General features: G+C 47.5%; 2 protein-coding genes across 3 annotated transcripts in view; one reads left to right on the forward strand and one right to left on the reverse strand.

Moving 5' to 3' along the window:
- LOC306821346 (nuclear receptor ROR-alpha A-like) overlaps positions 1-4,327 on the reverse strand; it is a 62,967-nt gene extending 58,640 nt beyond the window's left edge. For both annotated transcript variants that reach the window (XR_013778773.1, XM_079339711.1), the window contains exon 1: positions 4,149-4,327. Coding sequence is in view for 1 of the 2 variants with exons in the window: in XM_079339711.1 (XP_079195837.1) it covers positions 4,149-4,311 (163 nt within the window). In the remaining variant the exon portion in view is untranslated. The remainder of the gene's footprint in view (positions 1-4,148) is intronic.
- Positions 125-15,426, forward strand: gpn1 (GPN-loop GTPase 1). Its single transcript, XM_079339714.1, has 14 exons — positions 125-131; positions 11,859-12,036; positions 12,563-12,656; positions 12,737-12,843; positions 12,952-12,989; positions 13,103-13,181; positions 13,302-13,396; positions 13,775-13,820; positions 13,906-14,052; positions 14,229-14,311; positions 14,486-14,525; positions 14,606-14,696; positions 14,781-14,885; positions 14,959-15,426. The coding sequence occupies exons 2-14, from the start codon at positions 11,860-11,862 to the stop codon at positions 15,063-15,065; spliced, it is 1,209 nt and encodes a 402-aa protein (XP_079195840.1). The 5' UTR covers positions 125-131; position 11,859; the 3' UTR covers positions 15,066-15,426.
- The last annotated feature ends 5,433 nt before the right edge of the window (positions 15,427-20,859 follow it).

A 20,859-nucleotide genomic window follows, 5' to 3' on the forward strand; every position in this document is an offset into this window, starting at 1 on the left:
AGAAGAAAGACGGAGACAAGCTGTGTGGGCGAGACAGAAAAACCTCGAGGGGCTCAGACGCCCGACTCATCCCCGAGGAGAAGAAGAACGGGGGGGGGGGGGGCAAGTGAAGACACAACAACAACATCAGAGCGGTGTGAGGAGAGAAACTCTGCAGAGAGGAACAAACTGACGACCTGACGCAGAGTGTGTGTGTGTGTGTGTGTGTGTGTGTGTGTGTGTGTCTTCGTATCTCTGTGAGGACTGCACAAACCGAGGAGCGCCTGGATCACACTTTTTGTCACCTCAGATTCATTCAGCCGACGTCAGAGCAGCTGAAATATGGTCAAAGGAAGCCGTCATCATCAGTATCATGAGCCGGTTTGTTTCATGACTTCTGACCACCTTTCAGTCAGTCAGAGTTCCTTCAACAGGCGGCTCCATCGGCCCCCCCAAAAAAGTACGAGATGCCAGAATTGATTTGATTTGGCACAGTGTTGACCAACGTGCCGATCCATCGGTGCGTCACAACATCAGGATCATTTTTTATTCTTTCGATGTAACGTCGAATGAGTCTCTTTTAACCGCTGGTTTAATTGTGTTTGTTTGTTTTACGAGTTTGTTCGTTGAGTTTATTGTTCAGCACAAGTGAAGCAGAAAACAAAACTGTGCAAGGTGGGAACGAAGCTCCTACAGGCTTATACAGAGTTCCTCACCTGCCCAAATCAGATTCCCGACATGGAGGCTAAACATTCAGCAAAAACAAATCAGGAAAATATATATTAGAGAAACAACAACATCACATTTCATTCAGAAAAAAAAAAAGCAGCAAAATATCGGGCCGATCCCAAACCAGACGAGCCAAAAATGGATCCATGCAGGTGAGTGAAGCTCGGATGATAATAATGTTCCCTTCAGATGCTTTTTGAAAGCAGTACGGGAAGCGATAAGCTTCGGCCCTCTAAAGGCAATGTTACTGTGTGTGAGTTTTATTTCTGCGTCTTGTTTGATACGTGTGTACATCCGTGGTGTGAATAAAGAGATGCTGTCGGGTTTCAGGAAGTTCACGTCTATGATAAATAAACTAAAGTAAACCATTTGTTCCCTGGGCACATGTCATGGTGAGCACAAGACGATCACTCAAGCAGATGATTGAGACGCAGTTATTTTTGGATCAGAGAAAGTTTTGTTCACAGGAATGTGGGTCAGCAGGTTGGTTTGTTAGCGTAACCGTTAATCTGTTCTGAGATCTGATCCAAAGCTGTCAATCAAACACCGGCCGGCTCTGGCTCTGTGCCCTGCTAACCCCGTCCCCTCTTACGTAACACTAATGATGCCTTCAAGTGCTGCCAGAAATAGCAACACTGACACTCACCACGATTGAGAACATGTAAGGTTCTTTTCACATTTAATGTGCCGAATACAAGTTGTTTGTTGTTGGAGAGATTCACTTCCTGGTGGCGAGCTGCAGCTACAAACACAGCTCCCATTGTCTGTTAGCTTTAGCGGAAACAGTCTGAAAATTGTTTTTCATTTCCTTAAGATCACTTCAGCAGCAAGGAGAGCGCTTTTAGAGGTTTTCATGCACAGCCAAACTTTGTAAAGTGATTACTAAAAAAATTCAGATCAAAATCAACAATGTGTCCCTGAAGAGATTCAAACCTGCCGTCAAAGCTCATTGGTTCAAACCGAGGACATCAAGGGTCCCAGATTCTGTTAAATCATCTCCTCCATGTTCCTCTGACTCTAACATGTGTCTCTCGTCTGTCTACAAACCCCCCCAATGATGAGAAAAGTCCAAAAATGTGAGCTCAAACAGGCCGTTTGGAGATGTTCCCTTCATGACATCACAAAGGGCAGTAGCCCCTCCCCCAGGTGGGTGACACTCCCACAGCTAGGTGTTTGTTCTGCCCTCTGAGTCTGCCTTCTCACCGTAAACAATAGGACATGGAGCCAGAAAGCAGCGAGTACACCCGAGCTCTTCCAGAGAGGGGGCGTGGCCAGACACAGCTCATTTACATATTTAAAGCTACAGACACAGAAACAGCCTGTTGTGAGCAGGGCTGAAATAGAGGGGTTTATAGACGTGATCAAAAACAGGATCAGAGTGGATTTACAACAACACACTTCACACACATGATGAAGAGGAGCGAGGACACTGATTTCACCTGAAGAAGAGGAGATCATGTGACCTTTAAACGTTTGCAGGGACTCATATGTTCAGACTTTGTGGATTAACATGCTACACCTCTGTCCTGTCTGAACGTTTTTACTGAGACAAAAGGTTCACCTAATTGAAATAGTGCATGCTCAGGCTCTGTTCTGTTCTATTTGATCTATTAGACTATTTCAGGAGCTGCAGACTCGGCTGTTAACTTTCTTCTGTTTTGAACCTTTTACTTTGAGTATTTCCTGTTTCCTCAAACTGTTGTTAGGGAACTTTTTTTGTTAACGTCTCTCTGACTTCACTACATATTTTTGATTCCTTCAGTTAATTGAGACTCTCTGTTTCAACTGATCAGCCCAGAAACTGAGTCACACTCGCTGCTCGTCTCCTTTTACGTCACAGCTCACTGGGATTTTTTTTTTTTTTCCCTCTCTCTTCCTTCTCCTTATGTAACAAACGGCTCGGCTCTGAGAAACTCAATGAAGCTCGATCTGACCGCTCTCTCTCTCTCTCTCTCTCTCTCTCTCTCTCTCTCTCTCTGTGTCTGTCTTCAGTCTGCATACCAACAGAGAGCTGCAGGAAAATCTGAACACAGACCGTTGAGCTGCATGCAGGAAGTTACTCATGGAAGTTAACTGCCCCCCCCCCTCCCCCCCCCCCCCCCCGCCCCCCACGTCTGTTTCCAACAAAACATCTTTACTGACCCTCTCAGAAGAGATACCTACAACTAAAACTTTTCTCACGAGCAACTTAAACAGCAACTATTGTCGGATAGATCACCACATGAAAGTCAGGAAAACTGGTGACAGATAGAGATCTTTAAATGGACTGAACCAAAACGTCTTTGGACCAGACACACATTCACCCGTCGGACACGCAGTCACGCTCTGATGTCAGACTGTCCGCATGTCCAAGTCTTCAGGACAAGAACCTGAAAACTGCTCCGAGATCAGACAGTCAGACGTTCAGGTGGACTCTTTGCTCGGTCTTTCTGCAGGGTTCATGTTCTCATTCAGACTCATAGGGATGTCATGACATGACATATTGATACCTGTTTCATAGTCAAAGCAGAGAAGACACTGCTACTCGATATTGGGTACCTAACTAAACAATTGGTGCAGGCTAATTCCTGGACGCTGTCTGAATTTGATGCGATGTTTGTGTGCAGCAGACTGCTGGAGATCTGCACATCTTTTACAGCTCTGCTTCTTTTTCATGATGTCTATCGTTAAACTGACAGACATTACGTCAAGGTAACAGCGGACTGTTTGCACGCTACACTATGTTTAATCTGCTACTGATAACCCTCGTTTAACCATGTGACGCTTCCTTGTGTCTTAATGTGCTGTCCTGTATGTGTGCCTCTAAAAGGGTCAAAGCATTGAACACATTTGCCAACATTAATCAAAAAGCTACCATCATCCTTATTTTGGGATTCTGTCACAAGTTGATTAATCAACTATTTAGGTTATTTCATTTATTTTATTTCATCACTGGCACCGTGTTGATGTATACTTAACAATAAAACAGTCACTAATGTCCAATATCTCATATTTAAAGTGACAGGAGACACGAGGTGAAACGGTCTTTATTAACACAGCCCACACTTCACAAAGTGGAGACATCCAGGCTGTCTGCAGCTTCCACACTCTTTCATTGACCTTTAAAAACACCTGGGAAGACACTGAAGCACAGAGATGTGCATGCCCTCAGAGTGGAATTAATTCAAAACGTTCCCTTTCAACCTCTCGTCCTTCTCATTAAATGAATGCAGGAGCTTTAGGAAGTCAGAAACAGGGATTTCCAGCATGCATCCAGGTGATCAAAGTACAGTGAGAGAGAAGCAGAGGCTTGTGTTGGAAGGGGTCACACACATCTGCAGCATGAAGGAGTGAGTGTTAGAAACCAGAGGCTTGTCTTTGAAGTTTCTCCTGCACCCTGACAGCTCACACAGAAAGATTTTTTCCTGATGAAGTCAAATCAAAGGCAGCAGGAGTCTTACCTTTCCTGGAGCCGGAGCCGCTGCTTCTCCTCGCCGGGGTCAGGTGCTCTCCGCCCGGCAGAGTCTCCTCCACGTTCGCCGGCGTCTCTGAGAGCGGCGCGTCGGGCTCAGAGCCGCTCCTGCCCGGGTCGCTCCTCGCTGAATCCTGCGGGGACGACTCCATACATTCACCGAAAAATAAAAACTCCCAAAAAGCGATGAAAATTCCTCCTTAAATCAGTGGTTTGCTCATGAACACCGGAGAAGGTTTGTATTAGACCCGGGTAAGAGCGACGTGTTGGAGGAGGAGCAGCGGGGAGGAGGAGCGCGGCTGTCAGGCTGTGAGCGCCGAGTGGAGGAGAACAGAAGCCGGGCTGAGAGAGGGAGGGAGGGCGGCGCTGTGGAGAGCGGAGCTGCCCTCCCTGGAGGCTCAGACCCGGACACAAGAAGCAGGGAAAAACAGAGTCGGTTTACCAACAACAAGCAGAGTAGATGTTCATAACTCCATGTGAAATAGTAATAAACAGTGTTACAACATTAAAGACGTTATGAATGTTTAAGAAAACATCAGTCTGACTTGGCTCATGGCCAAAAAGAAGGTAGGACTAGTGGGATTAAAATATTCTACTGAGTGTCAACAGAAATAAGACCTCTCCAGAATAAGACAGTTGATGCTAAACTGGGTTCACTTCTTTGTGGTTTAATGGTTTGACTCTGCAGAGAGCCTTTGAGTTTCTCTCCAGTAAGATAGCAGAAAAAAAACTGTTTTAAATTAGACCCAAAGTTACCTGAGTGTTTTGCTTGACTAGTTAAGACCCCTCAAAGCATGTGGTTCCCAAAGTGGGGTGTGGGACCCCTAGGGGTAAACCTGAGTTATGACAGGGGGGGGGGGGGCCGCGGCAAGGCTTAAAAAGTTCTGATGTGTATCATTTGGTCTTAGACGTCGGAAATTCTGAGTTGCCAGTGTTACACGTCATCCTCCCTGAAGTCGGAATTCCAACTTGGAAACTCAGCCTTTAAGCGCTTTAGACTGGATGTTTAGACTAGAATCACCACTGACAATGGGGGTCAACCTGTTTGACCTCAGAGCCCCTTTGATTGAGTCCCGATGAAGCAAAAACAAGTGAACATGCAGCTATAACCTGGAGCTGATCTGCAGCTAAACTTTAGAGCGCTAAAGGAAACCCGACTGACTCATTGCTTCGTTGTGAAATCTGACATCAGTCTCAGGGTGTAACTGTTGTCATTAAGTGTCATTAAATCATTTTGAACACCTTGAAAATTACCCGATCTAACTCAGTGACTTAAACAAGGAATTTGTTGTGAATACCTGAATGATTACAGCTTCAAGAAGCAATTAAAGGCTATTTATGAAGAATGTGAAGGGATGTGTTTAGAAAACAGAAAACATTTGAAACCTTAATAAAATCATGATAACTTGAAAATCGACGCATTGATCTCTCTAGATCAGTGGTGTCCAAACTTTTTTCTTGCGGGCCAAAATTGTCGCGTTAGAATCGCTCACGGGCCACAGGGTTTTTTTGTTAGTTTTTTTTTAAGTATTGGAAGGAACTTTTTGTATTTTGACCTCTTCAAAAATATTCAATAATATATATAATTTTTTGGAAAGAATAGTCAGGCTTTTATAGGTCTCCCTCGCTAACATGAAAAAGAAAAAAAAGAACGAAATATGCCATCTGATGAGGCCTGGGGCCAAAATCTTCTGATTCTTCGATTTGAAGTCAAGGGCCACAAAAAATCCACTCAAGGGCCACAAATGGCCCCCGGGCCGCACTTTGGACACCCCTGCTCTAGATAGACATAACTTTATATATCCCAAGCTGTGAAATTATGGTGTTTGCACAGCTGTCTATAAACCCCTCTATTTCAGCCCTGCTCAGAACAGGCTGTTTCTGTGTCTGTTGCTTTAAATATGTAAATGAGCTGTGTCTGACCACGCCCCCTCTCTGGAAGGGCTCGGGTGCACTCGCTGCTTTCTGGCTCCATGTCCTATTGTTTACGGTGAGAAGGCAGACTCAGAGGGCAGAACAAACACCTAGCTGTGGGAGTGTCACCCACCTGGGGGAGGGGCTACTGCCCTTTGTGATGTCATGAAGGGAAAACCTCCATCACACATTTTCTGAAAAGTGGAGAAGGCAGATTTTTTCAAACAACATCATGAACGTGTCTCGATCTCGAGAAAGAATCACAGATTCCACGTTATCACAAGACAACAAAATAAAATGTGAGGATGAGTGTCCGCTTTGGGCTTCCGTACAAACTAAAAAGAGGAGGAGGACTTTGCATTTTTTAAACACTTAATGTTTCACTACGACAAATAACTACACAGATATAAACAATCATATTCTGCTTGACATGTCAGCTCACATTAATCCTCGTGTTCAGACACTCATTTTTCGACCTTTCCTGCCGCCGTCCTCCGCTCGCTGAACCCTGTCCGCCGTGTTACCGCCCCCCTCTCCACCTTTTCATCATGAGCCTTCTTAACGCTCCTTTTGCCAAAAGCTTTGCATTGCCTGGAACATTTAAAGAGGGGATTATTGCTCCAGATTTCATCACTTTAATTAGTTCAGAGGAAATAAAAGCGCTGAATATGATGATTATTTAGAGCCGGGATGACGACTGAAGCAATCTTTGTTAGCTGGCAGTGAACCGCCTCAGGATTGTGTTTGCATTTCCATCTTTACTGCAACGTTAAGAAACCCTCCACCTGCTCGTGACTTCAACTTCTCACACCTCAGAGAAGTTTCTCTTAACGTTTGAAGCACCTTTTGTCAGTTTGAATCCATGAAATGTAAAGAATAGACCTCTTAGTTTCCTTCCTCACATGTCCAGCTAACACAAGCAAGCAAAGATCTGGAGGTCACAAGGTCAAGGGAGATTCCAGCTCCTGTGTTTTTATGATCAGGGAGGTTTTTTGAAGATTTTGAGGAGGTTCAGGAGGCCTCTGAGAAGTTTGATCAAGAGTTACAGAGAGTCTTTATTTGAGTTTAAATTGAATTAATTCCTTTATTCTAAACCTCAGGATGCTCTCCAAGTTTTCCAGGTTTCTTTCAGAAAGTTTCCCAGAACCAGAAGTACGCTCGTCACCGGAGGAACAAACTCCCAAAGAACCTGACGCCGTCTTAAAACATGGACTGATTCACTGCTGCCTTCAATCACTTTCTATCTACACTTCAATCTTTTAAAGGCTCAATTTGAGTGAGATGATGACGCTCTCTTCCTGTGTGATCAATCAGCCAATCAGAGAGCTGCTCTCTTCCTGTGTGATCATGAAGGAAACCTGCTGTGTTGAAGCTTCTCTGACAACAATGCAGCAGCCAGTATGTCCTCCTTCTAACTTTAGATTCTGCTCCTGAATGCTCTGGATCTGATTGGACCAGAGAAGGTAGGCGGGGCTTTGAAGGCCGTTTTGGACGCCCCTGGGTTTGCCAGATATGAGAGCAGTTATCAGGTGAACAGGTGTTGCAGCGATGGAAGCGGGCAGTGGAACTGCTTCAGATAGAAGTGATTGTACCCGAGCTAAAAAGCCTCTGCATGTTTCTAATAAGCTCCAGCAGCAGAAAGCTGCTCAAACTAGGATCAATGTTGGAGATGAAACATGGAGAGAGGTTAGAACGCAGAAAGCTTTACAGACCCATGCAGAGCTGGCTAAACACTGAAGCTACAGTGTCCACCACATGCAGAGTTGGCTAAACACTGAAGCTACAGTGTCCACCACATGCAGAGCTGGCTAAACACTGAAGCTACAGTGTCCACCACATGCAGAGCTGGCTAAACACTGAAGCTACAGTGTCCACCTCATGCAGAGCTGGCTAAACACTGAAGCTACAGTGTCCATCACAAGCAGAGCTGGCTAAACACTGAAGCTACAGTGTCCACCTCATGCAGAGCTGGCTAAACACTGAAGCTACAGTGTCCACCACATGCAGAGCTGGCTAAACACTGAAGCTACAGTGTCCACCACATGCAGAGCTGGCTAAACACTGAAGCTACAGTGTCCACCACATGCAGAGCTGTGTGAGCGTCTCAAACTGTTCTTGTTTTTGATTAAACTAACTGAGCACAAATACATCGGGGAAAAAAAGCCTCTGAAATTAAATCTCCTTTTAACCGAGTCAAAGTCGTCCCGCTGGATGACGCTGGAGGTAAACAGGTTTATTCATCAAACAAAAAGAGTGTCATCATTACAGTTACAGAACAGCTCTAGGTGGAGCGGCCCCACCCTCCTAAACTCTCTTTACAATAATCTGTAGAGCCGGAGGGCCGTCCGGTCGGCACTTCTTCTGTTGTGTAACAGACACAAAGAGGACACTGAAGCTGTGTTTTTAGATTTCTTTTAATGTAAGGTGTGTTTGTTGTCTCTGCTGGGTCCGATGATAAAGGGGATCTAATCTAAATATTTTGGCAAGATTGCAAAAATGTTCTCAGACAATTCAAGTTATGGCTCTGAGTTAAGGAGGAATGAACATGAACAGGCAGAGACTCAGGTGTGGAAAACAAGCTGTTATGTCACCTTGTGTTATTCACAATCAAAAGTTGGAGCATTATTGGATCAGGCTTCATCGACGGGGGCTTCATCAATCACCGTCCAGACTGCGGAGCGAGCGCCTGCACCTCTCTGCCAGACGCTGCCTCCGCCATCATTCATCCGAACGCAGAGCGAAGCTCTCAGCGGCGCGGTCGTCCTCGACGTGAAACAATGCAGTCGATGAAAGCGAGGAGAAGGACGAGGGGACAGACTGTCATGGCTCAGGTTGACTTTATCAACTCGGTGCATAAACAACGAACCTTCATCCGAGCGCACGCTCCGACAAAGCGTACACAGAAGTGTTGCAGCGAGGGTCCGTGTTAGAACAAGTCGAAAACCTTCGACTGAGCCGAGCATGAACAATCATCTCCACAAAGATTCTGTCCTGCGTGGCTTCTCTCCCCTCACTGTCACAGCTGGTAGTAACGCCGTGTTTATACGAGCGTCAGACTCGGCAGCATCTGTCTCTGCAGACTCTGCCGCGTCGTACGGCGAGGTCAGATCTGCAGAGGAGACAGCAGCAGGCCTGACTGATGTTCGTCACATGACCCGACTCATGAGGAAGAAGGAGGCGTTTATTCTGCATGTGGAGATGACGGTTCTACATTTCACTTTTGATCAACAAATCTCAGACTCACACCGAACACGCGTGCTGCTACTGAACCCGAGAAGTTTTACAAACCCCCCCCCCCCCCTCCTCCTCCTCCCCGTGTTTCCCGCTCAGATCAGCCGCTCTGATTGGAGATCAGACGTGTCCTCGGCGATCAGAGCGAACTGAAGCTTCATCATCTTCTCAGAATAACAGCGCGTGAGTCATCGTCGGGGTAACAGCTCGACTCAATAATTCAACGCTCCTCTGTACGGATGAATTATTGAGTCTGGAGACGGTGAACCGGGGCAGAACATCAGCTGAGAACTTGAACTTACCTCTCCTGCTGAGACGACAACATGTTCGCAAGTTTGCACTTAACCACGACGCCATCACTTCAGCGTCTCTCTCCACATTGTTTCCCTTTCCTTCAACAACGTCTGAATTTTCTTCTCATTGCTTTTCTTCGACCAGCTAGCTGCTCGAGCAGTTTTAGCAAAGACGTGTCTTCATGTGATTTGGAGGGAAATGAAAGTGACACGTGTCGCTCTCCTGCAGGACGCTGCCAGGCGCCGACGTGCCTGTAATGAATGTGAAGCGTCTGCACACAGTTCCCCCCCCCCTCTCATCTCCACATGAATCACTAACACGGTGTCACAATCATTTCATCACACCCGGCCCTGATGAAACACCGACTACAAAGGAGAGTTTTAAAATTATAATGCCGCGCATTAACTCGCACTGAATGTTTCCTTTCTCTTTAAGCAGACGCATTTTAATAAGACACGCTGCATTGATTTACATTTTCTGCAAACTCCTCTCACCGAGGAAGAGGAGGAGGAGGAAGAAGAGGAGGAGGAAGAGGAAGAAGAGGAGGAGGCCAAAGAGGAGGAGGAGGAGGAAGGAGGAAAAGGAGGAAGAGGAGGAGGAGGAAGAAGAAGAAGAGGAGGAGGAAAAAGGAGGAAGCGGAGGAGGCCAAAGAGGAGGAGGAAGGAGGAAGAGGAGGAGGACGATGAGGAGGAGGAGGAGGAGGAAGAAGAGGAGGACGAAGAGGAGGAGGAGGAGGAGGAAGAAGAAGAAGAGGAGGAGGAAAAAGGAGGAAGCGGAGGAGGCCAAAGAGGAGGAGGAAGGAGGAAGAGGAGGAGGACGATGAGGAGGAGGAGGAGGAGGAAGAAGAGGAGGACGAAGAGGAGGAGGAGGAGGAAGAAGAGGAGGAGGAAGAGGAAGAAGAGGAAGAGGAGGAGGAAAAAGGAGGAAGAGGAGGAGGAGGAGGAGGAAGAAGAAGAAGAGGAGGAGGAAAAAGGAGGAAGAGGAGGAGGCCAAAGAGGAGGAAGAGGAGGAGGAAGGAGGAAAAGGAGGAAGAGGAGGACAAAGGAGGAAGAAGAGGAGAAGGAGGAAGAAGAGGAGGAAGAGGGGAAGGAGTAGTTGATGTCGGAGGAGGAGGAGGTGGAAGAGGAGGGGGATGAAGAAGAGAAGGAAGAAGAGGAGGAAGAAAAAGGAGGAAAAGGAGGATGAAAAAGGAGGAAGAGGAGGATGAGGAAGAAGAGGAGGAGGAAAAAGGAGGAAGAGGAGGAAGAAGAGGAGAAGGGCGAAGAAGAGGAGGAAGAGGGGAAGGAGTAGTTGATGTGTTTCAGTAAGAAGAAGAAGAAGAAGAAGAAGAAGAAGAAGAAGAAAGAAGAAGAAGAAAAAGAAAAAGAAGAAGAAGAAGAAGAAGAAGAAGAAGAAGAAGAAGAAGAAGAAGAAGAAGAAAGCATTTAGCCCTAAAACTGTCCCTCAATAAAAAATGTATTTTACCCGACATGAAGACGAATTTCAAATTGCTTTGGTTCTGTTTTACGAGCCGTTCAGAGAACAACGTTTTCAATCAGTGAAAACTGTTGATAAGTTTCTTCTTTAACTGTAAACTCTCTGAACCCACAGACTGATGTCATGTAAGAAGTGTGTATAATGCTGCACACACGAGCTGTTAACGAGTCTCTGGTGGGATGAGCTCACAGGGAAGGGACCCCCCCAACACACACACACACACACACACACACACACACACACACTCAGACTTTGACCCAGTGACTGCAGAGTCCAGTTCACGTTCAGCTGTGTTGTGGAGCTCAGAGTTGTGTTTACACACACACAGCCCCGTTACCATGACAACGGCAGCTGTGTTGTGTCTGTCTTAATGGTTTCCGCTGGCTGGAGTCTTCCTGTTTGACGTCAGCTCTTGACTCTCGTTAAACAAAATGTAACACGCACGACTTTTCGCTGAAACTGTTCTCGCTGAACTTGGCGGATGCAGATGTGCAGCTGCTGCCTCTTCACGGGGAAAGGGAGGAATTAAAGATTCAAAAATGATGAAAAAAAGAGCCAAGAATAAAATCTTCACCACCATGGACGGGCACATGGACGTACCACTGTTAGAAAAACACCTGGGAATAAGTGAAAGATATGGAGGGGTCACTTTCTTTCATTAAATCCATCTACACTTGGCAGTGGCTCCATCTGGCGGTCGTTGTTGTGCACTGCCCTTTTTGACCGCCACATTTTACGACAGTACCAGCCACTTTGCGGCAGCCGCATCCCCACAACATCAGACCATGATGGCAGCTGCGTCGCGGTGTACCGGTGGTGCCGAGGAGGTTTTAGCGGAGGAACAGGAGAGCCCAGCGGCGGCGGGGGGAGACAGCGGGGCACCGGGAGCCGGGACCCGGGATAAACCCGTGTGCCTGATCGTGCTGGGCATGGCGGGCTCCGGGAAGACCACCTTCGTCCAGGTGCGTTAGCGCGTGGGGCTAACCGGAGCTAGCCACATGAGCTAGCTCCTCCAGTCAGCTCTCAAAGTGAACTCTTTATGTTTCTGTTTATTAATAAATGAATGTAAAGTGACCTAAATGTTGTTTTTAATCTGCTCTAAATCAACACTCACACTGTTGCTAATAGCAACGGACTTCTGTAGTTTATTAATGTGCTGCGTCACTTACACTGTTGTCATAGCAACATCATACTGTCGTCATAACTCATTTCTTGATTAATATTTTGTTAAATAATTTATTTTAAATAGTTTTATTACGGATGGATTTTGGTGTCACACGTGGATCCATCCGCCGGGGGAAATAGTTCCAAACAAATACCCCGTTTCTTCCACTTTGCTTTTTTTTTTTTTTATCATGTAGTTATATTCTTAATATTAATATATTTATCTATATTAGATTTAAAATTAAGGATGTAAAGATTAATCGTAACGTTGTTGAAACTTTAATAATCAAAATGATGACGTGATGAAACCTTTGTTTCCTTCAGAGGCTGACGGCTCACCTTCACACTCTTAAAGCTCCTCCGTACGTCATCAACCTGGACCCCGCCGTCCACGAGGTCCCGTTTCCTGCCAACATCGGTGAGGTCGACTCTTCGTTCCTTATTCTCGTCAGTGCGAGTCGACGCAGACGCTCAGTGTTGACTTTCTGTCCCCTTCAGACATCCGGGACACGGTGAACTACAAGGAGGTGATGAAGCAGTACGGCCTCGGACCGAACGGCGGCATCGTGACATCACTCAACCTGTTCGCCACACGCTTCGATCAGGTACGTGAGACCGACTCAAAAATCCTCCTTTCAACCGTCTTCAGCGGCGCTGAAGGGCAGGAAGTGACAATCTGACGTGACGTTTGCTGCACGTTTGTGTTTTTTCAGGTGATGCATTTCATCGAGAAGAAGCAGCACAATCACAGGTCGGTATCCATGGTTACCGCGTTGGTTGTCTCCTCCTCTGTGCACCGTGGGAGTTATTTAAATAGAGATTGTTGTGGCCTCTTTGTCCGGGTGGCGTTTCACCTCTCTGCAGGTACGTGCTGATCGACACCCCGGGTCAGATCGAGGTCTTCACCTGGTCTGCGTCTGGAACCATCATCACAGAGACTCTGGTGTGTGTGTGTGTATATATGTGTGTGTGTGTGTGTGTGTGTTTTCTTCTCTTTACGAGTGATGTCACAGTCTGATTTGTTCTCGCCGTGTGTGTGTGTGTGTGTGTGTGTGCCCCCCAGGCGTCGTCTTTCCCCTGCGTGGTCGTTTACGTGATGGACACGTCGCGCAGCGTCAACCCCGTCACCTTCATGTCCAACATGCTCTACGCCTGCAGGTACCACGCTGATCACGTGACGCCATCTCACCCCATGTTGACGTCGTTAGAGAGGATGATGGGATGGGAGGGGGAAACGGACTGGTTAAACAGGCTTGCATACTGTTGCCATGGTGATTTTAGACCTGTACGTGTGGACGAGAGGCCGAAACGTAGAAAGATATTTGTAAAAACGGAACGACGTTCAAAGAAAAGAAAAAAAAATTCTAATCTTGGAAGTGAAGCATGTTGATGTTTGCAGTCATTGGGGTTCTCTGTGACGTTGCAGTACCTCTCTTTGTCCAGCAGAGGGCGCTAACATCAATAAAACACTAACTGCACACGACATCATGTAAAAGTCGTCCTCACAGCTCTCCTGCTGATGTTTCTCTCCTGCAGTATTCTCTACAAGACCAAGCTGCCCTTCATCGTGGTCATGAACAAGGTGAGCTCACGTCCTCGCTCTGCCGCCGCCGCCGCGTCGGCCTCCTTGCTCTTAACGCTCAGCCTGTCGTTTCCTGTGTGTGCAGACGGACATCATCGACCACAGCTTCGCCGTGGAGTGGATGCAGGACTTCGAGGTTTTTCAGGACGCTCTGAACCAGGAGACGTCGTACGTCAGCAACCTGACGCGCTCCATGAGTCTGGTGCTGGACGAGTTCTACGCCAACCTGAGGGTAAGAGAGCGAGCGCGCAGCAGGCCGCCGCCGCCGGACCGACTCGGACTAGAATCACACAGATGTCCGCTTTCAATCCTGATCAGGGATTCTGTATCAGATTTGATTTTTACAACACAGACCTGATCGACCACGGCGTGTGTGTGAGCTGTTTGAGTGTCTCTGCGTGTCTGCAGGTGGTGGGCGTGTCTGCAGTCACTGGAAGCGGATTGGCTGAGCTGTTCGTTCAGGTGGAGGACGCCGCCCAGGAGTACGAGAGGTGAGCGGGGGAAGGTCAGCAGAGTTCATCACACGTCATGATGGTCTGGCTGTGTGTGCAGAGGCTGGGCGGGGCGTCCTGGGTTCGAATCCGGCTCCCGTCGTTCTTCATCATCATCATCATCCTCCTCTCCAGGCTCTGTGGTTAATCTCTCTTTCCCTCCTCCTTCCTCAGAGACTATCGACCCGAATACGAGAGACTCCGCAAACAGCTGGTGAGTGTTGTCCTTCGTCTGTCGTCTCCGCTTGTCCTCGTACGTCTCCACGCTTTTATAACGGGCGTGTTCCTCTCCAGGCGGACGCTCAGAGCACGAAGCAGCAGGAGCAGATGGAGCGGCTCAGGAAGGACCTGGGCGCCGTCGACCTGACCCCCAAACCTGCCACAGGTGTTTTAGTCTGTCACGTCTTCATCGCGTTCGGCGCCGGTTTTAAACGGGTTTAAGGTCTGAATGTGTTTCGTCCTGTTGCAGAGAATCCTGACATCGCCGGGCCCAGTGACCTCATCATGATGCGCGGTAACCCGGACGAAGAGGACGAGGAGGAGGACAGCGACACGGACGACATCGACCACACCGGTGACGAAACAAAACTTTTAAAGGAGACGTGTTTGTCACGATGATGCTGATGGCTTTTTTTTTTTTCCTGCAGTGACGGAGGAGAGCAAAGAGAGCGACGCCTTTGGAAACTTCTTGACGGAGAGGCGGGAGGTGGTTCAGGTCCGAAACCGAAAGTGTGAGCCGCCTGAGGCACCCTGACCTCTGACCTCTGCGTCCTCACGTCAAACTCTAACCATGAAGAAAAGCATCGTCAGAATAAAGACCTCGCTCAGAGACAGACGGTCGCACCGGAGCAGGAGCTGTGGAAGTGCAGCCCACTCTTCTTCTGTGGTGTTTTATTTTCCCTCCTCCGACGCTCGGATATGAAACCTGAAGTCGGACGTTGGTGTCGCTCGTCCAGACGAGTAGAACGGCCTCTCGTCCCAGACGCTCCTCCCCTCACAGAGAGTTATATTTTTATATATCACAAAAGAACCTTATATTCTTCGTTAGTGTTTTTTTTTTCAATAGTGTCGATCTGTGTGGATTTATGATTTCAAAATAAAAGCTTTTAATTGAACACTTGTGTCATTTGTTTTACCATGATGCTCCGCTAGCATCGTCATCTGTTAATGCGCTAACTAGCTTAGCTTCATGCTAACATTAAAGCGGAGTTACGGCATCCTCGTCAGTTGGTCGCTGACGAGCACGTTGTCATGGAGACGTGAGCTGTTACTAAATATTTGAAGCTGCCAGTGTGGTCGGTTAACCGAATCAACGCAAACCAAAAAGTTGTCATTTCCAGCGTGTGTAGGACACTTTTATCCTCGTACAGGATGCAAGAGACCCCGAAACACAATAAAATCCATATTCACATCTGCGCTGCTGAAAAGATCTAGAAGATTCACCTTGAAGACCCCATAATGACAGTATTTGCGTTCAGACTAAAGAGTGGAGGAGGACATAAAACAACATGAATGCAGCTGTTTAATTACGTCGCGACTCTCAGTTGGTAGAGTCGTCGCCCCTCAATCGGAAGGTTGAGGGTTCGATCCCCAGCTCCTGCGAGCAACATGTCCGATGTGTCCTTGGGCAAGACACTTAACCCCAAATTGCTCCCCCTGCTGCGTCTGGGGCGTATGAATGTGGCGTGAATGGATAGTTACTGGATGGGCCACATATCCAGCCCATCAGTGTGAATGGGTCGGTGTAAAAGCGCTATACAAGCTCAAGTCCATTTACCATTTACGTGCGTAGCGGTCTCGTTCATACAGTCTATGCATTGACTGCAGTCTCAGGATATAAACCTCACTTTCCCCTCCGACTCCCTCGAGTTCTCCGGGGAACCATCCTGCTGCGTTCTCACATCGGCTCACTGGGACTTGTGGGAAACTTCTCGGGATGGGGCAGCAGGAGGAGAAAGGTGTTTGCGTTGGTCACACATGCAGCTCCTGATGTCTGTTCTCCGGTTGGTCTGCTGCACATCGTGTTTCATCAGCTCTCATTCAGGTCCGAGCTCTGTGAATGGATGCAGATTCTCCGCCTGCCGACCATCTGCCGACACGCTCCTCCGTTCCCGTTCGCCCACGCGCTCGCTGAGATCCGGCAGCATGGTCTCTGTCAGCACTGACTCACTTCAGCCTCAATCAGCACCAAAATCTCAAGTGCTGCTCTGAAGCATCACGTCTTTTTATTCAACATGTCAGAGGGAATATTTGCTCAGTTTGATGAAGTGAATTTACACACGTTAACTGTTCCTGTGTCTTAAATAACAAACATTTGAAGCACGTGCATCACTGGAGGAAACAGATGGTTCAACATTGAGTCCTGCTTGTAGGATGTTTACACTCCTGAAAACTTTAACATGCATGTTCTTAAATCTCGCAGCTTTCACTCCTTTTCTTTCTTTTTTTAAATTGTCACTCTCGGCTCCATGACAAATTTAGGTTTTGCATGCAACGTTTTGACCCCCTGCTGTGGTTCTCTGCTCTTCGGGGCCCCCTGCTGGTCTGGGTCTGACAAGCGGCCCCTCTGAACAAAAACACTGAGAGAGTATTTATAATGAGACATACTGAAGGCCTCAGGATCGTTGTCGAAGGTGTCAGCCAGATCTAAAAGATGAAGGTTTATCTCCTCCTGAACTTCAGATCTGTCTGTCTGTCTGTCTGTCTGTCTCTCTGTCTGTCTGTCTGTCTGTCTGTCTCTCTGTCTCTCTGTCTGTCTGTCTCTCTGTCTGTCTGTCTCTCTGTCTCTCTGTCTGTCTGTCTGTCTGTCTGTCTGTCTGTCTGTCTGTCTGTCTGTCTGTCTGTCTCTCTGTCTGTCTGTCTGTCTGTCTGTCTCTCTGTCTGTCTGTCTGTCTGTCTGTCTGTCTGTCTGTCTGTCTGTCTGTCTCTCTGTCTCTCTGTCTGTCTGTCTGTCTGTCTGTCTGTCTGTCTGTCTGTCTGTCTGTCTCTCTGTCTGTCTGTCTGTCTGTCTGTCTGTCTGTCTGTCTCTCTGTCTCTCTGTCTGTCTGTCTGTCTCTCTGTCTGTCTGTCTGTCTGTCTGTCTCACAGGTGACTTTCTAGAAGTGTCCGCCTGCAGCCTCATTGAGTCACCTCCGCTGACATTCAGCCCACTCTGCACTCTGTTCTCTCTCTCTCTCTCTCCTCCTCCGCCTGCTGCTCACTCGCCCCTCCCTCGCCCCCCTCTCTCTCTCTCTCTCTCTCTCTCTCTCTCTCTCTCCTCCTCCTCAGTGGGCTGCAGACACGAGCAGAAACAAAAAAACAAAACGCTGAGAGTCACGACGACTCGCCGACACAAATAAAACACGGGACTGTCAGTCAGGCTGCTCGTTTTCATTCATACGAGGGATGAGCAGCACACACACACACACACACACACACATACACACACACACACACACAGCTGAACTGGTTACAACTGGTTTAAACTGACAGGCAGCTACATCAATCTGTCAGTTTAAATGTATTTCTTCATGCCTAGACGCCTGATCAGTAAACTTTATTAAATCCGTGTGTGAAAATATTTAATCTGATTTAATCTGAGATGAAAGGAGAATGTTTAATCTGAGGATTAAAATGTAAAGAGATAAAACAGCTATATGGGAGGATGTGAGGTCAATCGGAGGTTTATCACAATGCACACATTCGAGGAATCTGACCTGATGCTTTGGTTCAAAGGGAAGAATATAAAAGTAGTATACAGATATTAAACAGCGCTCTTATTGTGAAAGAACTTACACATCCCTGCATCCACACATGAAGCCACTTCCCCAGTTTGGGGTCCCAGGCTGCAGGCGGGGTCACCAGCCACGCCCTCCCTCACAGCTACAGGTCATTCAGAGTCAGACGCACACGCTCTGGATGGCGTCCAGTCGCTGAACTTTCTCCATCTAATCTCACCTGCAGTCGTGCCTGAGCCCGCTGCCCGCTGCCCGCCATGAAACTTCCACGAGTCAACTGAAACATCCAAGATGTGATGATTTAGCAACATTACTTTGAGTCTATATTCGATATTTGTGTCAGAGCGTTCAGGTGAGCAGGAAAATACCGTGAGGCGACGTCATCCTGTGAACGTACCGAACTGGTAACCTCGGGGGGGGGTCATCTATTTGCATTTACACGTGCTGCTCACCTCGATCCTTTCAGGACGTTTTCAGGCGTGTGTGAGACGTTTGCTTTAGATGAGCTGCAAGGTTCAGTCTGCTTTTATATCTCAACCTCTGATTAATTCAACCCTGAACATTGACATCAAATCAGGCTGAAGTCTGGATCTAAAGAGGTCGGCTCTTTAGATCAAACAAATCGGAGACATTTTGGCCCCCACAGGAGAGGCAGTGTGTGTGTGTGTGTGTGTGTGTGTGTGTGATGACGTGAGGTGAGAGAAGCAGATGAAATATAACTCTGTGTTGCAAACAAACAAAGAGGTGAACTCTCCCTTTAACGATGACATCATCTCACACGCAGCCACATTGCAGGATTTTTTTTTTTTTTTTTAAACCTCCCTCCTAAAAAACTAAATTATTGATGATCCTTTACGGTCACATTTCCATGACATCACTGCGTCGAGCTCAGTGCAGTGACCTCATTGCCAGTGACATCATCGCCCGCACTCTGAGATGATGTCAGCCTTCTCGTAAGTCTGCTGCTGTTTGTCTCTGAGAGAAACCCGCAGAGCCAGAGCACCCCCCAACCCCCCCACACACACACACACACACACACACCCCTCCCTCCGCCTTTCACCCCCGACGTGTTTACAAATCACATCTCGGCTCCGCTCTATGTTCTTCAGATCTATATCATCTGATTCTGTTCTCCTCAGGACCAGTTCTGCCCGGCAACAGCGCTGCATGCAGCTCTTTAAAAAAACATGGTGCTGCAGATGTGTCGTCGTTTCTGCTGAATCCTTAACCTCATGTGACTTCAAAGACACACACACACACACACACACACACACACACACACACACGGTGGGGCTCTGAGAGCTTGCAGCTGATTGGCTGCAAGTGACATCACCGGTTGGGATGTGGAGGTTTCTCTCTCCTTTTGATGCTGCAGCCTCACACACACACACACACACACACACACACACACACACACACTCCATACACACACTGCAGCTGCATTACATCATCTGGTTGTGTGTGTGTGAGGAGGAGAAGAGAAACAGGGTGGGAGAACACTGGTTTCTGCTGTGGTGCATGATGGGTAATGCAGTCCTGTGACAGTCAGTGGGCACATTCTGTCCTCACATGTCTCGTACATTTTAAATATGAATATTGTTTTTCTTGTTCCAGCCGCAGCAGCATCTTTGATCATTTCCTTTTTCTCCGTCTGCCGCCGAGGTCGAACGGGTGAAATAAAGACGACTTTTAAACGGTGATGTTTCTGTCGTCTGCTCGAGATGCTAACTGGCCTCTCATCACGTTCAGCGTGAGAGAAGCCTCCAGTTCTCATGTAGTAAGATAAAGAAAAGCTAAAGGTCCCAGCTTCACATTCTGCCCATGGACTCATCAGACACGCAGCTGGAGGAGCAAGGGAATCAAACCCCCAACCTTCCAGTTCAGAGACGACCGACTCCACCACTGAACCACAGCCGCCACGATAACGATCATTACAAACCATGACTGTAACATGACCTGTAAGCTGATTGATGCTTTAGACTGTGAGATGCAATCAGACCTGAAATCCATCAAACGTGACGCAGCAGGATGAAGCTCCTGACCCTCGCTTGAACCCTGGTGACCCCTGGTGACCCCTGGAATCACATCACGCAGTGATTGGTCAGTAAATAGCCGTTCAAATCTCCACCTCTGTCGTCTTTTATTCGCTCGGTGAATGTGCGGCCTCTGTGCGTGGATGTGTTTGAATGAAAATGAGGAGTGATAGACGGTTCTCTTGGCTGTCAACCAGAGCAACAGACGGAGGCGTGAGCACACAAACCCAGCTCTGTGTGTGTGTGTGTGTGTGTGTGAGTGTGTGTGTGAGTGTGTGTGTGTGTGTGTGTGTGTGTGTGAGTGTGTGGTAATGGTTTAGTCGTGATGAGTAACAGTTCTCTGTCAGACTTTAAATTTAGCTCTGACATTTCCTCAGAACATTTCAACCTGACAGACCAGATGAAACCGGAGCGGCTGGATGCGAGCAGATCGTGTTCTACCGCCATGTTTGTTTCACTCTCATGATTTTATTCGGTCATACGTGCACAAAGGATCGGAACACGTGTTCCTGCGTGTGCGTGAAGCTCGCAGGTCTCCACTCTGCATTTATAAATATACAAAACAACATGCTATGCTATGCTATGCTAACACAGGTGCGTCTGCATGTACGGAGTTATGAAAGATGTTGCACAGCTTGATCTCACATCATATCGACACATGTGGAAGGGCGACCATTTTGTTTTTCTTCATATTTAAGCGTCTCAATAATTTAAAGACACCAAAGATTTTGACATTCAGAAACATAATTCAGTGGACGTCGGTAACCGGGACTAAGACGTACTCCATAGTGCTCCAAGA

The sequence above is a fragment of the Symphodus melops genome (genome assembly GCF_947650265.1).
Source record: "Symphodus melops genome assembly, chromosome: 3".
In the NCBI taxonomy this organism is placed as follows: domain Eukaryota; kingdom Metazoa; phylum Chordata; class Actinopteri; order Labriformes; family Labridae; genus Symphodus; species Symphodus melops.